The sequence below is a fragment of the Sciurus carolinensis genome, chromosome 10, assembly GCF_902686445.1.
Source record: "Sciurus carolinensis chromosome 10, mSciCar1.2, whole genome shotgun sequence".
NCBI lineage: Eukaryota > Metazoa > Chordata > Mammalia > Rodentia > Sciuridae > Sciurus > Sciurus carolinensis.
The window spans coordinates 66,592,859-66,608,021 of NC_062222.1; the positions used below are offsets into that span (position 1 = coordinate 66,592,859).

General features: G+C 37.2%; 1 protein-coding gene across 9 annotated transcripts in view; it reads left to right on the forward strand.

Moving 5' to 3' along the window:
• Fam13a (family with sequence similarity 13 member A) overlaps positions 1–15,163 on the forward strand; it is a 344,751-nt gene that overhangs the window by 231,421 nt on the left and 98,167 nt on the right. For all 9 annotated transcript variants that reach the window (XM_047567594.1, XM_047567596.1, XM_047567597.1 and 6 more), the window contains one exon: positions 1,136–1,296. In XM_047567594.1, coding sequence (XP_047423550.1) covers positions 1,136–1,296 — 161 coding nt within the window. The remainder of the gene's footprint in view (positions 1–1,135; positions 1,297–15,163) is intronic.

The following is a 15,163-nucleotide window of genomic DNA, read 5'->3' on the forward strand; positions in this document are numbered from 1 at the left end:
TTTATTTCAATGGTTTTCTGCCTGTGTTAGTTTTCTGTTACTGTAACAAAATATCTGGACAGTCAACTTTAAAAGAGGAGAAGTTTATTTTGCCTAACAGTTTGGAGATTTCAGTCCTTGGTTAGTTGGCCTCATTACTTTTGGCCCCATGGGGAAGCTGTACGTCATGGCAGGAGTGTATGGTGGAGCAAGCTGTTCACCTCATAATGGCTGGGAAGCAAAGAAGAAAAGAGTGAGAGAGGTATCCCACAATCCCCTTTGAGGGCAAAAGCCAGTGACCTGAACCTCTCTCTGGGCCCCACCCCTTACTGGTTTCCACCACTTCCTAATAGCACCAAGCTGATGGTCAAGTCTTTAGTACATGGGTCTCTGGGGAACATTCCAGATCCAAACTATAGCACTGCCTTTTTTTTTTCCCCCACCTCCTTCCATTACTTCTTTCCTTCACTCCAGTTTTCCGGTCTGATACATTGCCAACATCTCTCTTCATATAGAGTGATTGTTCTAAGGAGAGAGTCTGGGAGGACTTGTGTCAGAATCCTGAAGTAGTTTGGTTCGTATATCTTTCAAGTGATGTTGGTATCTCTCATTTGGACCCTTTAATATGTAATAATTTTTTTATGTATTTTTGTTTTACTTTTTTAAATTTATCTTTTAATTTTTTTACAGACTGCATTTTGATTCATTGTACACAAATGGGGTACATCATGGTTTCTATGTTAGGCAAAATAAACTTCTCCTCTTTTAAAGGGACAGTCCAGGTATTTTGTTACAGTAACAGAAAACTGACACAGGGGTTTCTATAGTTGTGCATGATGTAGATTCATACCATTTGTGTAATCATACATGTACCTAGGGTAATGATGTCTGTCTCATTCCACCATTTTTTATATCCCCCTCCCTCTCATTTCCTTCTACATAATCTAAAGTTCCCCCATTCTTCTCTCCCTCCCCACCCCCCTTTATATGTATTTTAAATTCCACACAGCTTGATATCTTTTCTGGAGTGTTATCAATACATTGGACTGTGAATAAATTGGAATAAATTCTCTTTCTTCAGTAACTTAACTTTAAAAACATTTAAATTTCTCTTTCTCTATCTTACTCTACCCTTTTTTAAAATTTTATTTTTTAGATTCCAAAGTCCAGGAGTGAGGGATCTCTTCATAACCACAGGGTACTGCGACCAGAGCCATCTGGTGGTGTTCCTCAGGTCAGCCTGCGGCTAAGTCGTAGAAAGCCCTGCTTGGATGACATGAATTCAGCAGAGGACAGTGGTGCCCAGTTGGTGTCCAGGTTGGCAAGTTTCCTTCCTCTACACAATTCAAATTGCATTATTTACTCTGATTTATAGACTCACGCATGTAGGTATGTATTGACGTACATGTATTGACCGTGGGATCAATGGAATCCATACATCAATACAAATATTTAAAATGCACTGTAAACTTTGAGAATTTTCTAACTAATAGTTCATGCCACAGAAGTAATAAAAACTGTTGTCTTCTGAATTGAAACACTTTGGCTAGTAGGACTATGCTGAACTCACAGTAAAGTCAAAGAATTACTTTTTGTGTATCTTTTTATAGAATGGTCAGTGAAAATACTATCTAGCAAAGTAGAAATCAAAGTTGTCTAGTACCAACTCTTATAAAATAATTTTGAATGTTGCTTTCAAACCATGATTTTACACATTATACCTGAAAGCAAATTTCTCTGGTATACTTTAAGAAAAAGATGTGCAATATTCTTAAAATAGATAAAGTCAGGCCCAAATTTAATTTATTCCCAGCATATAGCATTTTTCCTTTTAAGAATTCTTTTTCTTTTATGATAACTGGTAACCTATTTCCTAAATTTAAAAAAATATTGTTAAAGTATTAGAGGGCTTAAGGGAACTTAAAGATGCTTAAGGCATTCGATAAATAATATAATTAAGGAGCTTAGTATTTTGGATTGCCTTATAGAAAAGATGGAATTTGAGCTGAATCTCAAAAGACGAAGGTGATTAAAGTAGGTAGAGAAAAAAGACTAGGGTATTATAGATAGGCACAGTTAGGAGGCATACTGAATGTGTTAGAAATAGCAAACTGAAATTAATTGGAGATAAGGCTAGAGGTCTAGAGGGAGGCAAGGTTATCTAGACCCGTGAATGTCAGGTGCACTGTTATTTATTTATTTATTTGGCACCATGGATTGAACCCAGAAGCATTCAACCACTGAACCACATCCCCGGCCCATTTTTTATTTTTTATTTTTAAAACGGGGTCTCACTAAGTTGCTTAGGGCCTCACTAAATTGGTGAGGCTAGCTTTGAAATTGAGATCCTCCTGCCTCAGCCTCCCAAGTCGCTGGGATTACAGATATGCACCACCATGCCTGGCCAGTTGCAGTATTTTTGTGGTCAGTCTTTTATTCCCTGAAGTGATGACTGATAGTCACCTTCTGGTTCCAGGAACTGCTTAAGGCAGGGCATGCAGCAGTGGACAAACCCAACCAGCCCCTGTGTCTATAAGCCTGACCTTCTAATGGGGAAGACTGTAAGACAGCCCAGCAGAAAAGTGCCTGTGATGAAGAGGACTTCATGTCTAGGGAAATTAGGAAGCTACCTCTGGTTAATAGAATAGACCAATCATTCTAGTGAGAAGAGTCAGGGAAGGCCTGGGCTGAGACCTCAGGAGGAGGGAGTCTGTGAAGATTAAGGGAAGAGCTTCTGAGCAGAACATATAGCAAATACCAAAGAACTGAGGCAGGAGAAGCCCAGCTGTTACCAGGAAGTGATTGGAAGCATGAGCTGGGGAGAGGTGAGGTGCACCATGGAGAGTCGATGTGCTACAGGATGCACTCACGGAAGGCCACCAACCCTTCACACAGGGCCTTTGGGGGACACGTCCAAACCACAGTAGGGAAGATACAGGTGGTCTAAGAGACGAAGCTAAGTCAGTCAGATCAAGAAAGACTGTCACCCACATTGAGGAGTTCAGATTTGCATCTTGAAATGATTATAGAACTATAAGCCAGGAAATGACTTGTATTTCATAAAGACCCTGTGACAGCAAAAGAAGGGTTAAAGGAAATAGTAAGAAGTGTTGGGAAACCAGCAAGGAGGCTGTTGGGGCAACGCAAGGCACAGTAAGAGCCTCCATTAAGCCTCTGTTGGTTATTAGGATGAGGAGGTTTAAGTAGTCTTTGTCCCTTGAAGGAAAGAGGGAGAATAGTCAGTTGTTTAGAGGATGACTTGGTTCAGAAGAGGTTGGAGGATTTTTTTGTTTTTGTTTTTGTGTTTTTTTTGTTTATGTTTGCTTTGTTTTGTTGAGGAATTAAAATATTGTGATAAGTGAAATGTAGGCAGGTTTGTGAGCTTAATAGTCAGGGTCAGTGGAGAGAAGGAAGCTGCAGGAGATCTAGGACCTAGAGGGGGAAACCCAGAGACAGCAGGTGTCCAGCCACAGAAGAGGAGGAAGCTCAGTCTGTGAGGAGTTAACCTTGACCAGCGAGGAAAGTGAAGGAAAGAATAAGCAGCACAGATACAAAACACTGGCCTTTTGAAAGTTTCCTCCCAAGTTTAAAAACCAGGTTTGGGTAGCTGGTGGCAAGGGTAGATGTTGGTGAGTGTATATGCTATCTTAATCCCTTGGTAAAGAATTATGTCAAGAATGTCTTGAGTGAAATAATGAAAAAAATGTCGGACATTTGTTGTTTGTATACATTTTTATTTATCAAATCAGAAAATGAAAAAAAAAATCTGCTTCTAAAGGTAACAAGAAAAGAACTTTGGGTTTGGAGAATGAATTTTGTATTTCTGAGAAACAAACCACAAGTGAGATTTGGGAAGGAAAGCATAGCTCACCATTGCTCTAGCCACTATTTGTTCCTGTGGTCAGCACTGAATAGCCCCAGTGAAAACAGATGCATATTCAGATTTTGCAATTTTTTAAATTATGACCAACCTTATCTAGAACCACATTGTCCATACTAAACCTTGTACCAACGTCGTGCAAATAATCATTCAACTTCCTGTGTATCCATAGACCTATCGTATCTACAGAGATCTTTACCTTTCACTTTTTATTTACTTTCATGTGAGATAAATTATGAGACAAATTATCAAAAGACAATGGAAGATCATACAGATCAACTTAACTAAAAATAAATCTTAAATCCTTTATACATCTTTAAAGTGATCCAAGAAGTATAAAAGTTTTTCATTCCTTCAGAAATGAATTTATGAAGCTGGTTTTATTTGTAGTTACTTGCCAGACAAGTTATTGTATAGTTCATGCATACTAAATTTAAAAATAAATGCAAAGGCTGGGGATATAACCCAGTAGGTAGAGTGCTTGCCTTACATGCACGAGGCCCTGGGTTCAATCCCCAGCACCACAAAAAAAAATTAAAATTAAAAATAAATAAATAAATTCGAGTGTGTGTGTGTATGAAATGCACAAAACCCACTTTCTCTAAGTCCTCACTTTTCTTCTTAAAAGTTTTTTAGTTGCCCCAGTCTCAGAAGTTGGCTGTGTGTGTGGAGTACATTGTTTTATCCCTGTTCTTGGATGTGATATTTGCTTTGGCTTACCAACTGTTTTCAAGGAATTGTCAAGAAGTCTTTAAGCTGAACTTTTCCTAGCATTCAGTTTATTTTGATTGCTCTTTTACAAAACAGGGGAAAACTCAACAACATCTATTTTTGTTTGGTCTATGATCTGATATCCTATTTATTTTACTAATAAGCAAACAAATTCTTTGTGTTTACAATTATTGAAATCAGTGTAACACGTTTACACAAAAGAGTTTGGTTTTCAGCAGAGGTACCCTATCAGATAAAAAAGACCAGGAAAAAAAGAACTCTTTCGGTACTGAGATTTCCTGAATGTTGACATGTCCTTTGATTTTTCAACTGGGGGATAAAGGTTGATTTCTAGGACTTTTGAGAAGTGGTTTTTGGCTAACAGCCTGTTTTGGATAACGTTAAATTTTATGGGTTTCAGAATTTGCCATATTTTGTTTCCAGGTCGACTTATTTCCATCTATTTCTTCTTTGTTTCAAACCTAATACTTGTCTCATTTTTTTCTTGAGATATAATGAAAACATGAATTTTTATCAAGTATTTACTCTTTTTCTGCTCTTAGATATTGACTGTAAAAATAAAAACTTAAATGAGTAACTCCTTTTGAGGGGAACTAGATATCACTTATTACTTGTTGGCTGGTTTCTTAGACTATCATTCAAAGAATAACCTTTTTTTTTTCTATCTTCCTACAAATATTTAAAATTGAAGACATAATCACAGGAGCAACATTTTTCTAGTCCCCAGAAGCTTTCTCTCACAATTAGAATGGCTGTAAGAGAAAAGCATAAGGATAAATATTTTTTATTACATAAGAGCTCAGTGAACGATCAACATATTTTGTATTGAATTCAGAGCCAAATGCTTAGTGACACATTTATTGCATTCAGTGACAGCACTAGCTTATCTGTCTGCATCACCTAAAGTCAACAACAGCAATTCCTGTAATACTGGGAAAAATTCTTTTCTTTTTGTAATAAAAGCATGCACATTACTAAAATTCACAGTATACTGAAAAGCATAATTAAATCTGAATTTATCTGTTAAAGAACTGTGCGCCTGTCTTTTTTCCCACTGTAATTCCACGTACATGTTTGCTGACTTCAGAGGCGCTGGCAGAAATGACTTAATGGACAGGTGCATCTTCATGAGCAAAACTTGGACATTCCTTCTCACTAACCAAGATATTCTTACCTTATTCCTTTTAAAGGTACTGAGAGAAATGATCACAAACCCAGACTGCAGCAGATGTTAACTAGTATTTTAAATTTTTTTTTCTGGAAAGGAAAGTTACATATCTATCCTTTAAAAAGGAAAAGAAAATTTTCAAATTGTATGTAAAAGTTTGAAGTGTTAAAATGATTTGAAGCTTCAGGGAATGACTATTATTTTCTATTTTAACAAGTGAAATGGACAAATGATCATTTTTGTGTGTTTTTAATACTACTCTCATTGTTTCTAAATTTTAGAGTTTGCATAGAGAATATGGTTAATATTTTTAGGTTTTTAAATGTTAAGTGGTATTTATTACTTTATTTGAAAGATAATATATTTCCTTAAATGTGTAATGTCATTAAAGACTCTAGGAAAATCTCTAGTCACATTCCATAAGTCTGGTTAGTATCAGAAAAGACCATATAGTATATGACTCCATTTATGTGAAATGTCCAGAAAAGGCAAATTTATAGGAACACAAAGTAGATTCATGATGGGGCTGATGTATGGAAATACTTATTAAATTTAAATAACCTGAGGGATCTTACTTGGGAAGATGAAATGTTCTGAAACTTACTTATAGTGGTATTTACATCACTTGATAAAATTACTAAAAATCATTAAATTGAAATATGTGGATTCCATGGTATGTAAACCATACCTCAATAACAGTTTTTAAAAATACGCACACAGGACTAGCAGTGTAGTTCAGTGGTAGAGCATGACGTGGTGTGCAGAGGCCCTGGGTTCGATTCTCAGCACCAAAAAAGAAAGAAAAGAAAAGAAAGTCACTTCATGGCAAATGACTAAAAATATAACCATTATTATGGGTAAATGCTGTCTGCAGAAAGAGTTGTATTTGTTACATTTTAATAGAATTTGTCTCTATATACTTTCTTCAAAAATAATAGAGCATGGTGGCAGGCATAAAGGTCAAGTCCTCCTGAAAGGTAATTCATAAAGAGGGAGAGGGAAAAGAAGCTGCTTGTTTTCTCACCCTGGAAGGACTCCAGCCTGCATCTTCCTGTGTTCAGATCAAGTTATTGTAGTGATCAGTATTTCAGGGAGACATTTGAACAGAAAGGAAGAACTACAATGTTGTAGGAGTTACACACATACAACACGCACACACACAATCCTAGGGCCACTGTTCATAAGCAGAAGAGTTGACTGATACGGTACAAGGATTAGGGTGAGCTTTGTGACTCTAAGAAAAGCGTCACTATGTCTGAGCATCAGTGGAAGTTCATAGTCTCCTTTCTAGGCAAGAGTTCTCTAGACACTTCGACGATTTGTGGCTCTTACATAAAGAGATCATGTGTTAACCAGCAATTAAAAAATGCTTTCATGTTTTTTGTAATGGAAACAAATTATTTACCTAAAATAATACAATGAATATAGAGTTAAAGAAAATGTCCTCACTTGTGTTGCAGATGTGTTCTTAATTTGATAAATAAATGAGGAAAATTATAACAAATCACTGTTCAAGGTGTATTGAAATCACATTTTTAGCTGGGAGAGCGCTCTGGCTGAGAAAGTTCTTCTAGTCTAAAAGTGCTTTCTGATCTCTTCATTCCTTTTTTCCCCAATGTTGTAGTTACTTAGGGAATGTATTCTTAGAGAAATGTAGAATATCACTGATAAGGCTAAAGCTTCCGTTGCTCCCTTGCTCCTCAGTTCTGTCTCACACCTCTCCCCCATAGGTAACTGCTGTTACAGGTTTAGTTGTATATTCTTTTAGACATGTTTTTTTATTCACACAGGAAGATATTTCACATTTGTTTTCCACTTAAAAACAGCACCACTCTTCACCACATTAATATTTGTTGAAATGTCCCCTATTTCCTGTCTTGCTTCTGCCTACTGGAATGTTCTTTCCCTCCCCTTCCCTGCCAGATTCAGTGTTCTCCAGGTCTCCTTCCCTGGTAGCCTGTTCCACCTCTGATCACTTTCTCATCCAGGATGAATTTAAGTGTCACAGAATGATAATTTTCAAATCAGTGTCTTGGCCTTCTGCTCATCCCTAGGTCTCCAGTGCCTGCCAGACAATCTGCACTTTAGCATTCACTATAAACTTACCTCACACGAATAGAACTCATTTTCTCATCTTTCCATCTTATTTCTGCTATTTCATTCTCCCAACTACCAGACTCAATCTTTGCATATCATCAGTCACCAGATCTTGTTAGTGTTCCTTTTCAGTGCCTCCAACATCCCTCTCCTCCTTTTTTCCCTTCATGACCTCAACCCTAATTTAGGCTTCTACCACCTTGTGGTTAGATAATTACTATATTTTCTTCACTCTGACAGACTACTGGATTCATTTTCTCCACACAAATCATTCCCGTGTCTCTGTCTCCAAGTCCTAAATCTATATGTGATGGCTTCAAGATTTGTCTGTCCTGCCCAGAATGCTCTGCTGAGTCTTCCTCATTAGTCACTGACTAGCAGGAGTGACTTCCCAGTGCCTTAACAACACAACCCCTTTCCTTGCCTCTCACCTCATATCTTCCATAGCCAGCCAATTCCAGGGTGCTCTTGGACAATCTCACTCTTTTTTTTGGCCCATTTCTCCCCTACCCCTTACCACCTCTCTAGACACTGAAGTTCAAACATAGCTCACTCCTGCTCAGAACTGTTTTGTGACTGGTGTGTGTTATCTACAAGAGACTCTTTGTCCTCTACCTACTTTTCCAGCCCTATCTTCCCCAGTTCTATGTGTGTTAGTCATCTTTCCATTGCTGTGACAAAATTTCAGAGATAACCAACTAAAAAGGAACAAAAGTTGATTTCATCTTGTGGTTTCAGAGGCTTCTTTCCATGGTTTCTTGGCCCTGTTGCTTTGTACCTGTGGCAGCACAGTATATCTTAGCAGAGAAGGTGTGTCAGAGGAGGCCTGTTCACCTCATGGTGGCCAAGAAATAAGAGGGGACCAAGGGGCACATCCCCAGTGACCTTACTTCCTTCCACTAGGCCCGACTTCCTAAAGGTCCCACCATGCCCTTGTATTATGCCACAGGCTAGCAACCATGAATACATGGGTCTTGGAAGGACATTCAAGATCCAACCTATGACACTGTACCTTTCTTTCATACCTACAGCCACTACATAGCACACACCTTCAAGGACTATCTTTGTTTCAGGTCTTTTTGTCAAGATCAAATCATGTATCAAATTTTATCTTAATATTTGCCCTAAAACTTATAATAATTTTTTTTTGGTTACATCATAATTTTATCAGGTAGCCCTGTAGAAAGAAAGAATTTCAGATCTGAAGAGTGACCTTGGGTAAAGTAACCATGATTCTGAGAAGTTATTCATGTCACAAATGTTTATTGAGTTAGGTGCATTATCCCAGATCACATATTTAGTGGAGAGACTGAGATCAAATAGAGATCTGTGTGGTAGTTGTTTCCTGCTCATTCATGTTCTACCTCGATTTACTTTACCCTTTCGTGTGTTGATAAGTTTCTCTCCAACCTAATTGTGAGTCTCTAAAGGAGAGGGACTGTGCCCTTGTGTTTCTCTGTATCCACAGCAGGGCTGTAGGAGGCATGTATTCAGTTGCTACTGCCACAGTCATTGTTGAGACCCATTATTTTATGTGTTCAATTTGGATTGAAGTTCCATTGCTCAAGAAGGGCAGGACCTGCTTCCTCCAGCTGACCCAGAGCTCGCAGAGATTAAAGCCTGACTCAGAGAATTTTGTGTCAACTTTCTTTCTTGTAGTCCTTGGAGAGTACTAACCCCAGAGAATCCTGTTCTACACAACCTTAGAAATACACAGAAGTCAGGACAACTGTGCCCTCTCACTGTGCCCACTTCATTTCTGTGACACCTCTTTGCGTTTCTGTCAGTAACATGATACTTATTTATAGAAGAGAAATCCATTGTGTTCTACAAAACCCAAACCCTCTCTGTGCTATGCTCTGCCCTTGTGGCAGAAGGTTTGTGCTTTGTGATGTTCGCCAAACAAGGCATCATATTTTAATAATGTATTACAATCATACATTTCACGAAAATCAAATTTGTGGTAATACAAGTAATGAATTAATATGTAATGTTAACTGTACCTATTTCCCTTCAAACTCTCTAATCTATTAATTCCTGCTATTAAATATGACTTGCTTCATTTCTGAAGTCCAGCCAGCGGAAAAAGCAATCATAACTGACCTGTGTTTGTACTTCATAAAGGCTCTCCAATTACTTCCTGAACATGTGCTTGTTCCCTATAGTGTTTCACTCTCTGCTACTTGGAGCCAAGTTTCAGAATATTTCACTGTATAGTGAAGTTAAAATGAAATCAGGAATCTTAGCCACAAAATTCACAACCATATCATGTACAGTACAACTTGAAAAGTGACCAACTATCATACTTGTTTTGCTGACTGTGTAGGTTTAAGGCAATAGCTCCCACCCAGGTGAAGGTTTTAAAACTGCGTTGTGGAAAGTGTGCTGTGAACCTGACCCAACAGTTCCTGTATGGAGCCACTGTTTTCTGAGTTGTTCCAACTCTTTGGCTTTCATAATGAAAGTTTATAGAAAAGTAGATTTGAAAAGGGCTCCAAGGTCCCAGACTAAATTTTGTTTAAAAAAATGTCTAGTTGTATTTCTGTAGATAGTTTTCTGTTGTGTTCTTGACTATTACTGGCTCCCATAATAAATATGGTCTTAGATAAAGTAATAAATAGGTCTTAGTTAAAGTATTTCATATAGACTATCTATTAAAAATATTTCCTAGGGCTGGGGTTGTGGTCAGGGATAGAACGCTTGCCTAGCATGTGTGAGGCACTGGGTTTGATTCTCAGCACCACATATTAAAAAAAAAAAAAAAAAAATATATATATATATATATATATCCTAGTGTTTAACTTCAATCTTCTTTTAAAATGAAATTCTCTGACTTTTATCTCAGTATTTTTTTTTTCCACTTATCAGCGAGATCATTCGTCCTTTGGTTTTTTGAGATTGGCTTATCTCACTTAGCATGATATTCCCCAATTTCATCCATTTGCTTGCAAATGCCATAATTTTATTATTTCTTTATAGCTGAGTAATATTCCATTGTATATATATACCACAGTTTCTTTATCCATTCATTAATTGAAGGACATCTAGGTTGATTCCACAGTCTGGCTATTGTGAATTGAGCAGCTATGAACATTGATGTGGCTGTATCTCTGTAGTATGCTGATTTTAAGTCTCAGTATTTTGATTATGAAAGTACATTTAATTCTGTACCCATTCATAAAATTACCCCTCAATACAATTGCTCTGGGTACTCAAATTTTGATATTTCACTAGGATCCAAACTTCAATTTAAACCAAAAAAAAATTTTTTTTTCTAATGCTACTTAAAGTATGGGTGTTCAAGAGTAGGTAATCATGTATGGAAATTCATTGTCATACCTCCAAACTATTTCTAGAGGCATGTGAATCAAGATAAAATATCTGGACTGTTGTGGTCCTTGTTAGATTTACTTTAGTAACTCAAAGTCAGCAAACTCTTATTGGGCACATTCTGTGTACTGTGCATTCTGCTTTGAGCCCTGAAGAGTCACAGAGAACTAAGGTGATTTCTGTCTTTAGGAGTTTCCCCAACAGTTAAATGAAACAAATTTCTACATGGTTAACCTAATATAGAATAGAAGCAGGATTTAAAGTGGCTTAATTGAGGTGCTATAAAAGTAAAGATACAGTGGGGCATGCTTGTAATCCCAGTGACTCAGGAGGCTGAGGCTGGAGGACACAAATTCAAACCCAGTGTTTTCTAAGAGCATGAATTTCCATTCAGTAGACACAAGCATAGCTTATGTCTACAAAATATCATAGCACAGCCCACAGATTTTATCTTCTTTCATAGCAGCAATCAGAAAAGACTGCTCTTAACTTCGTACCTCCCAGATCCACCCGTATTCACACATGTACCTTTACGCTCTGCCAACTCTCCTGTTACGGTGGACAAATGGCACTAGCACCTCTCTGGGATCAACCCTTGTACTTGCACTGCCAATCTCTCACTCAGTCAGGGACTGTGTTGCAATAATCTGTTCTCTCCTCTGTAACATCGCTTTCTCCTTTTTTCTAGACTATTCCCATCAGCAGAGAAACATAACAATTCTCAACATTTTTTTACTTTCTAGAAACCATACCCTTCTCCTCCTTTCAAGCAAATCTCTGGTAAAGGATCATATGTACCTTACTTTCTTCATATCCTTTTCTTCCACTATTTCTTCAACCCACATGCCACTGAATTTGTTTTTATTTAGAACAGCAACCTCCATCTTGCCAATCATTTTGCTCTGTATCTCAGCAGCATCTGACCCATCTGATAGCACCTTTTTGAAATACTTCCTTTGCTTACTACTGCGACATCACACTCCTGGTTTTCCTGTGGGCTTCCTGGTCACCATTTCTTAGCCTCACTTATAGACGCTTCCCTCTTTTCCAGACCTCTCAAGTTTGGAGCCACTCCAAGCTCAGTCTACTAACCTCATCCCAGTCTCTTTGTATTCCTGAGGGCTTTCACCCAGTTTTATGGTTTTAAAATCTTAACTTTTATGACCTCCAAATTATACTTCTAGTTCCAGCCTCATCATTATATTCCAAATTGGCATATCCAGATGACTTACATGTTACTAAATGAGAAATGTTACAAAGTAGTACCTATGGCACAATCTCATCTTTTCTTTTTATTGTCATAAAATATGAATAACATAAAACTTACCATTTTAACATACAGAGTTCAGTGGCACTAAGTATATTCACATTGTCCAATCTTTGATAATTAATATGAATTTTTAAAGTAGAAGTATATAGAATCATATTAAACCCTGGTTTTATAAATGGTGAGATTTGTTTTTGCTTTCTTACTGTCTATATTTTAAATTTTTTTCTGTAATGAACATACTGTATAATTTATAACATGGAAAGTGTTTTTGTTTTAAATCAAGGATGACAGATGCCTCAAGGAGGAAGTGATAATTGTCACGTTTGGGACAAATTATATTGAATGACAGCTGAACAGCTTTGGAACTAGCAATTATGACTTAACTCATTTGGGAAGATGAAATCCCCTGAATGGGGGAATCAGAATGGGCAGTCTGTGAGGAACTGAGGAAGACTGAATTTTGTTGGGATATGTGGAATGAGTTAGGAGGGTATTTGACCAAACGCCTGAGAAGAGTCAAGTGGTGAGGAAGCAGAGTGTGCCCGGGGCTCAAGCCGTTTAGCCTGACAGCCCCAGTTCCTGTGAAGGAGGAGGCCCCACTGAGTGTGGATAGAATTTTGGTTTTACTTTGTAGGCAATGCAGAGCAATCAAGACTTTTTGACTTGATTACAATTAGTTTAGAAAGATACTGTATGGTCTGTACTAAGAGGGGAAGGGCCAAAAACCAACTAGGAAAATATAGCTCTAATGCAGAGGTTAAGCAGTAGAAGTTTAAGTGGACAGGGAGATGGAAGAATGAAGGAGAACAGAAGAGAACAGGACTAAAGGAGAATAGAATCTCGTTTAAACTTTTCCTGTTAAATTGTTCAATTATCACTTGCTTTGAGCAAATTCCCTGCTGTTTCATACAGAGCAATCTGAAGCCAAGGATGATACTGTTTTCAGAAGTACTAACAGTTGTTTATTTATTTATTTATTTATTTTAAAAGCTTCACTAGGCTGTTTCCAGACTTAAAAATGGATTGGTATTTTTAAGTTGTCTTCCTGAAGTAGTATTCTGAAGAGTCATGGAACTATAATTAATTTTTAATGCGTTTTTTTCTATTTAGCATTTTTATTGTATATATTTAAGGTGTAAGAATGTAAATATTTTGATTCATGTATACATAGTGAAATTCCTGCTACAATAGGTTTTTTGGTTTTGTTTTGTTTTTTATCTGCTGGTCTCAAACACCTTGGCTCAAGTGGTCCTTCTTCCTCAGCCTCCTGAAAACTGGACCTATAAGTGCACACCACCATGCCTAGCCACTTTATTTATTGCAAGCATAAATTAATTTTAGTGCCTATTCAGGGGCCCAGTAATTTTATTAGCTTTATTTATTTATGCATTTATGTATAAGTCCAGTTTATTTCTTAATGTATTTGAAGTTTCTCTTTCTAACATATAGTTCCTCACTAAAATTCAATGAGAAGAAAAATTTGCTTTCATTATGAATTTTATTAATGCTGTATATATGAATAGCAAGTTTAATTAAAACAGATTTCTTGGGGGGGATGGGTAACGGGGATAGAACCACATCCCCAGTCCTTTTATTTTTTATTTTTTTAAGGCAGGGTCTCACTAAATTGTTTAGATTCTTACTAAAGTTGTTAAGGTTGGCCTTGAACTTGTGATCCCCCTGCCTCAGTCTCTCAAGATACTGGGATTACAGATTTGTGCCACCATAATCAGCAAAAGGGATTTTTTTTAAAAAAATCATTTAAAATGCAGTAGCGGGGACTGGGGAGATAGCTCAGCTGGTAGAGTGCTTGCCTTGCAAGCACAAGACCCTGAGTTCGATCCCCAGTACCGCAAAAAAAAAAAAAAAAAAAAAATACAGTAGGGATTTTGACACTTTAAGACCTAATACTATGATTTTTTTTTTTTTAAATCTGACCTGGTCTTGGTAACACAAATACTTGGTGCTTCCCCTTATTTTCCTTTTAAATGTTTTCACTTATTCTTATCTATTGAACTGGTTCAAAGCAAAACATTTTACTTTGTGTTAAAAAAAATTAATTTTGCCAGCCAGCACAAAATTAATTTACATTGAGAGATTGTATGCTTGTGCTCAGTATTTCATGTCTCAGAATCTGAAGAGTTCATCTTGTGTTTTATGAACACATACTTAACCAGTTGGTTACCATATCGCACTGAACAGTTTTGACATGTTTCCACAGAAGCCGTGTTGAAGCCTACTTCTCCTTGGTCAGGAAATACCATTTTACCGGGTGGTGGGTCACTGGGACAATTTGAGGCAGCTGATCTCAGGTGCGGCAGCAGCTGTTGTGTGGGACATGACTTATTTTGTGAGAACAGAAACACTATTATGGGGACTCCCAGGGGAAATTTGGAAAAAGTTGTGCCCGGGGAGTCCCATTCCAGGAAAATGTGCTCTAAGCACTTATTTATTGGCAATGATCAGCAACTGAGATTCCATCTGGCAAAACTGGATTTTTCCCTGTCCCAGAAAGTTGGGGAACAATTATGTAAGTTGTCTCAAGGAATTTATTTTTAGCCTCTTTTTATGAAGAATTGCAGTCCCTCTATTCTTACCAAAAAATCACTTAAAAATAAGAAAGGAGTCTTTATTTCCTCTAGCTAATTGATATATAAGTAAATACTTTATTATCTTAAAGTGCTATTAGATGGTGGAAAAGCTGTAG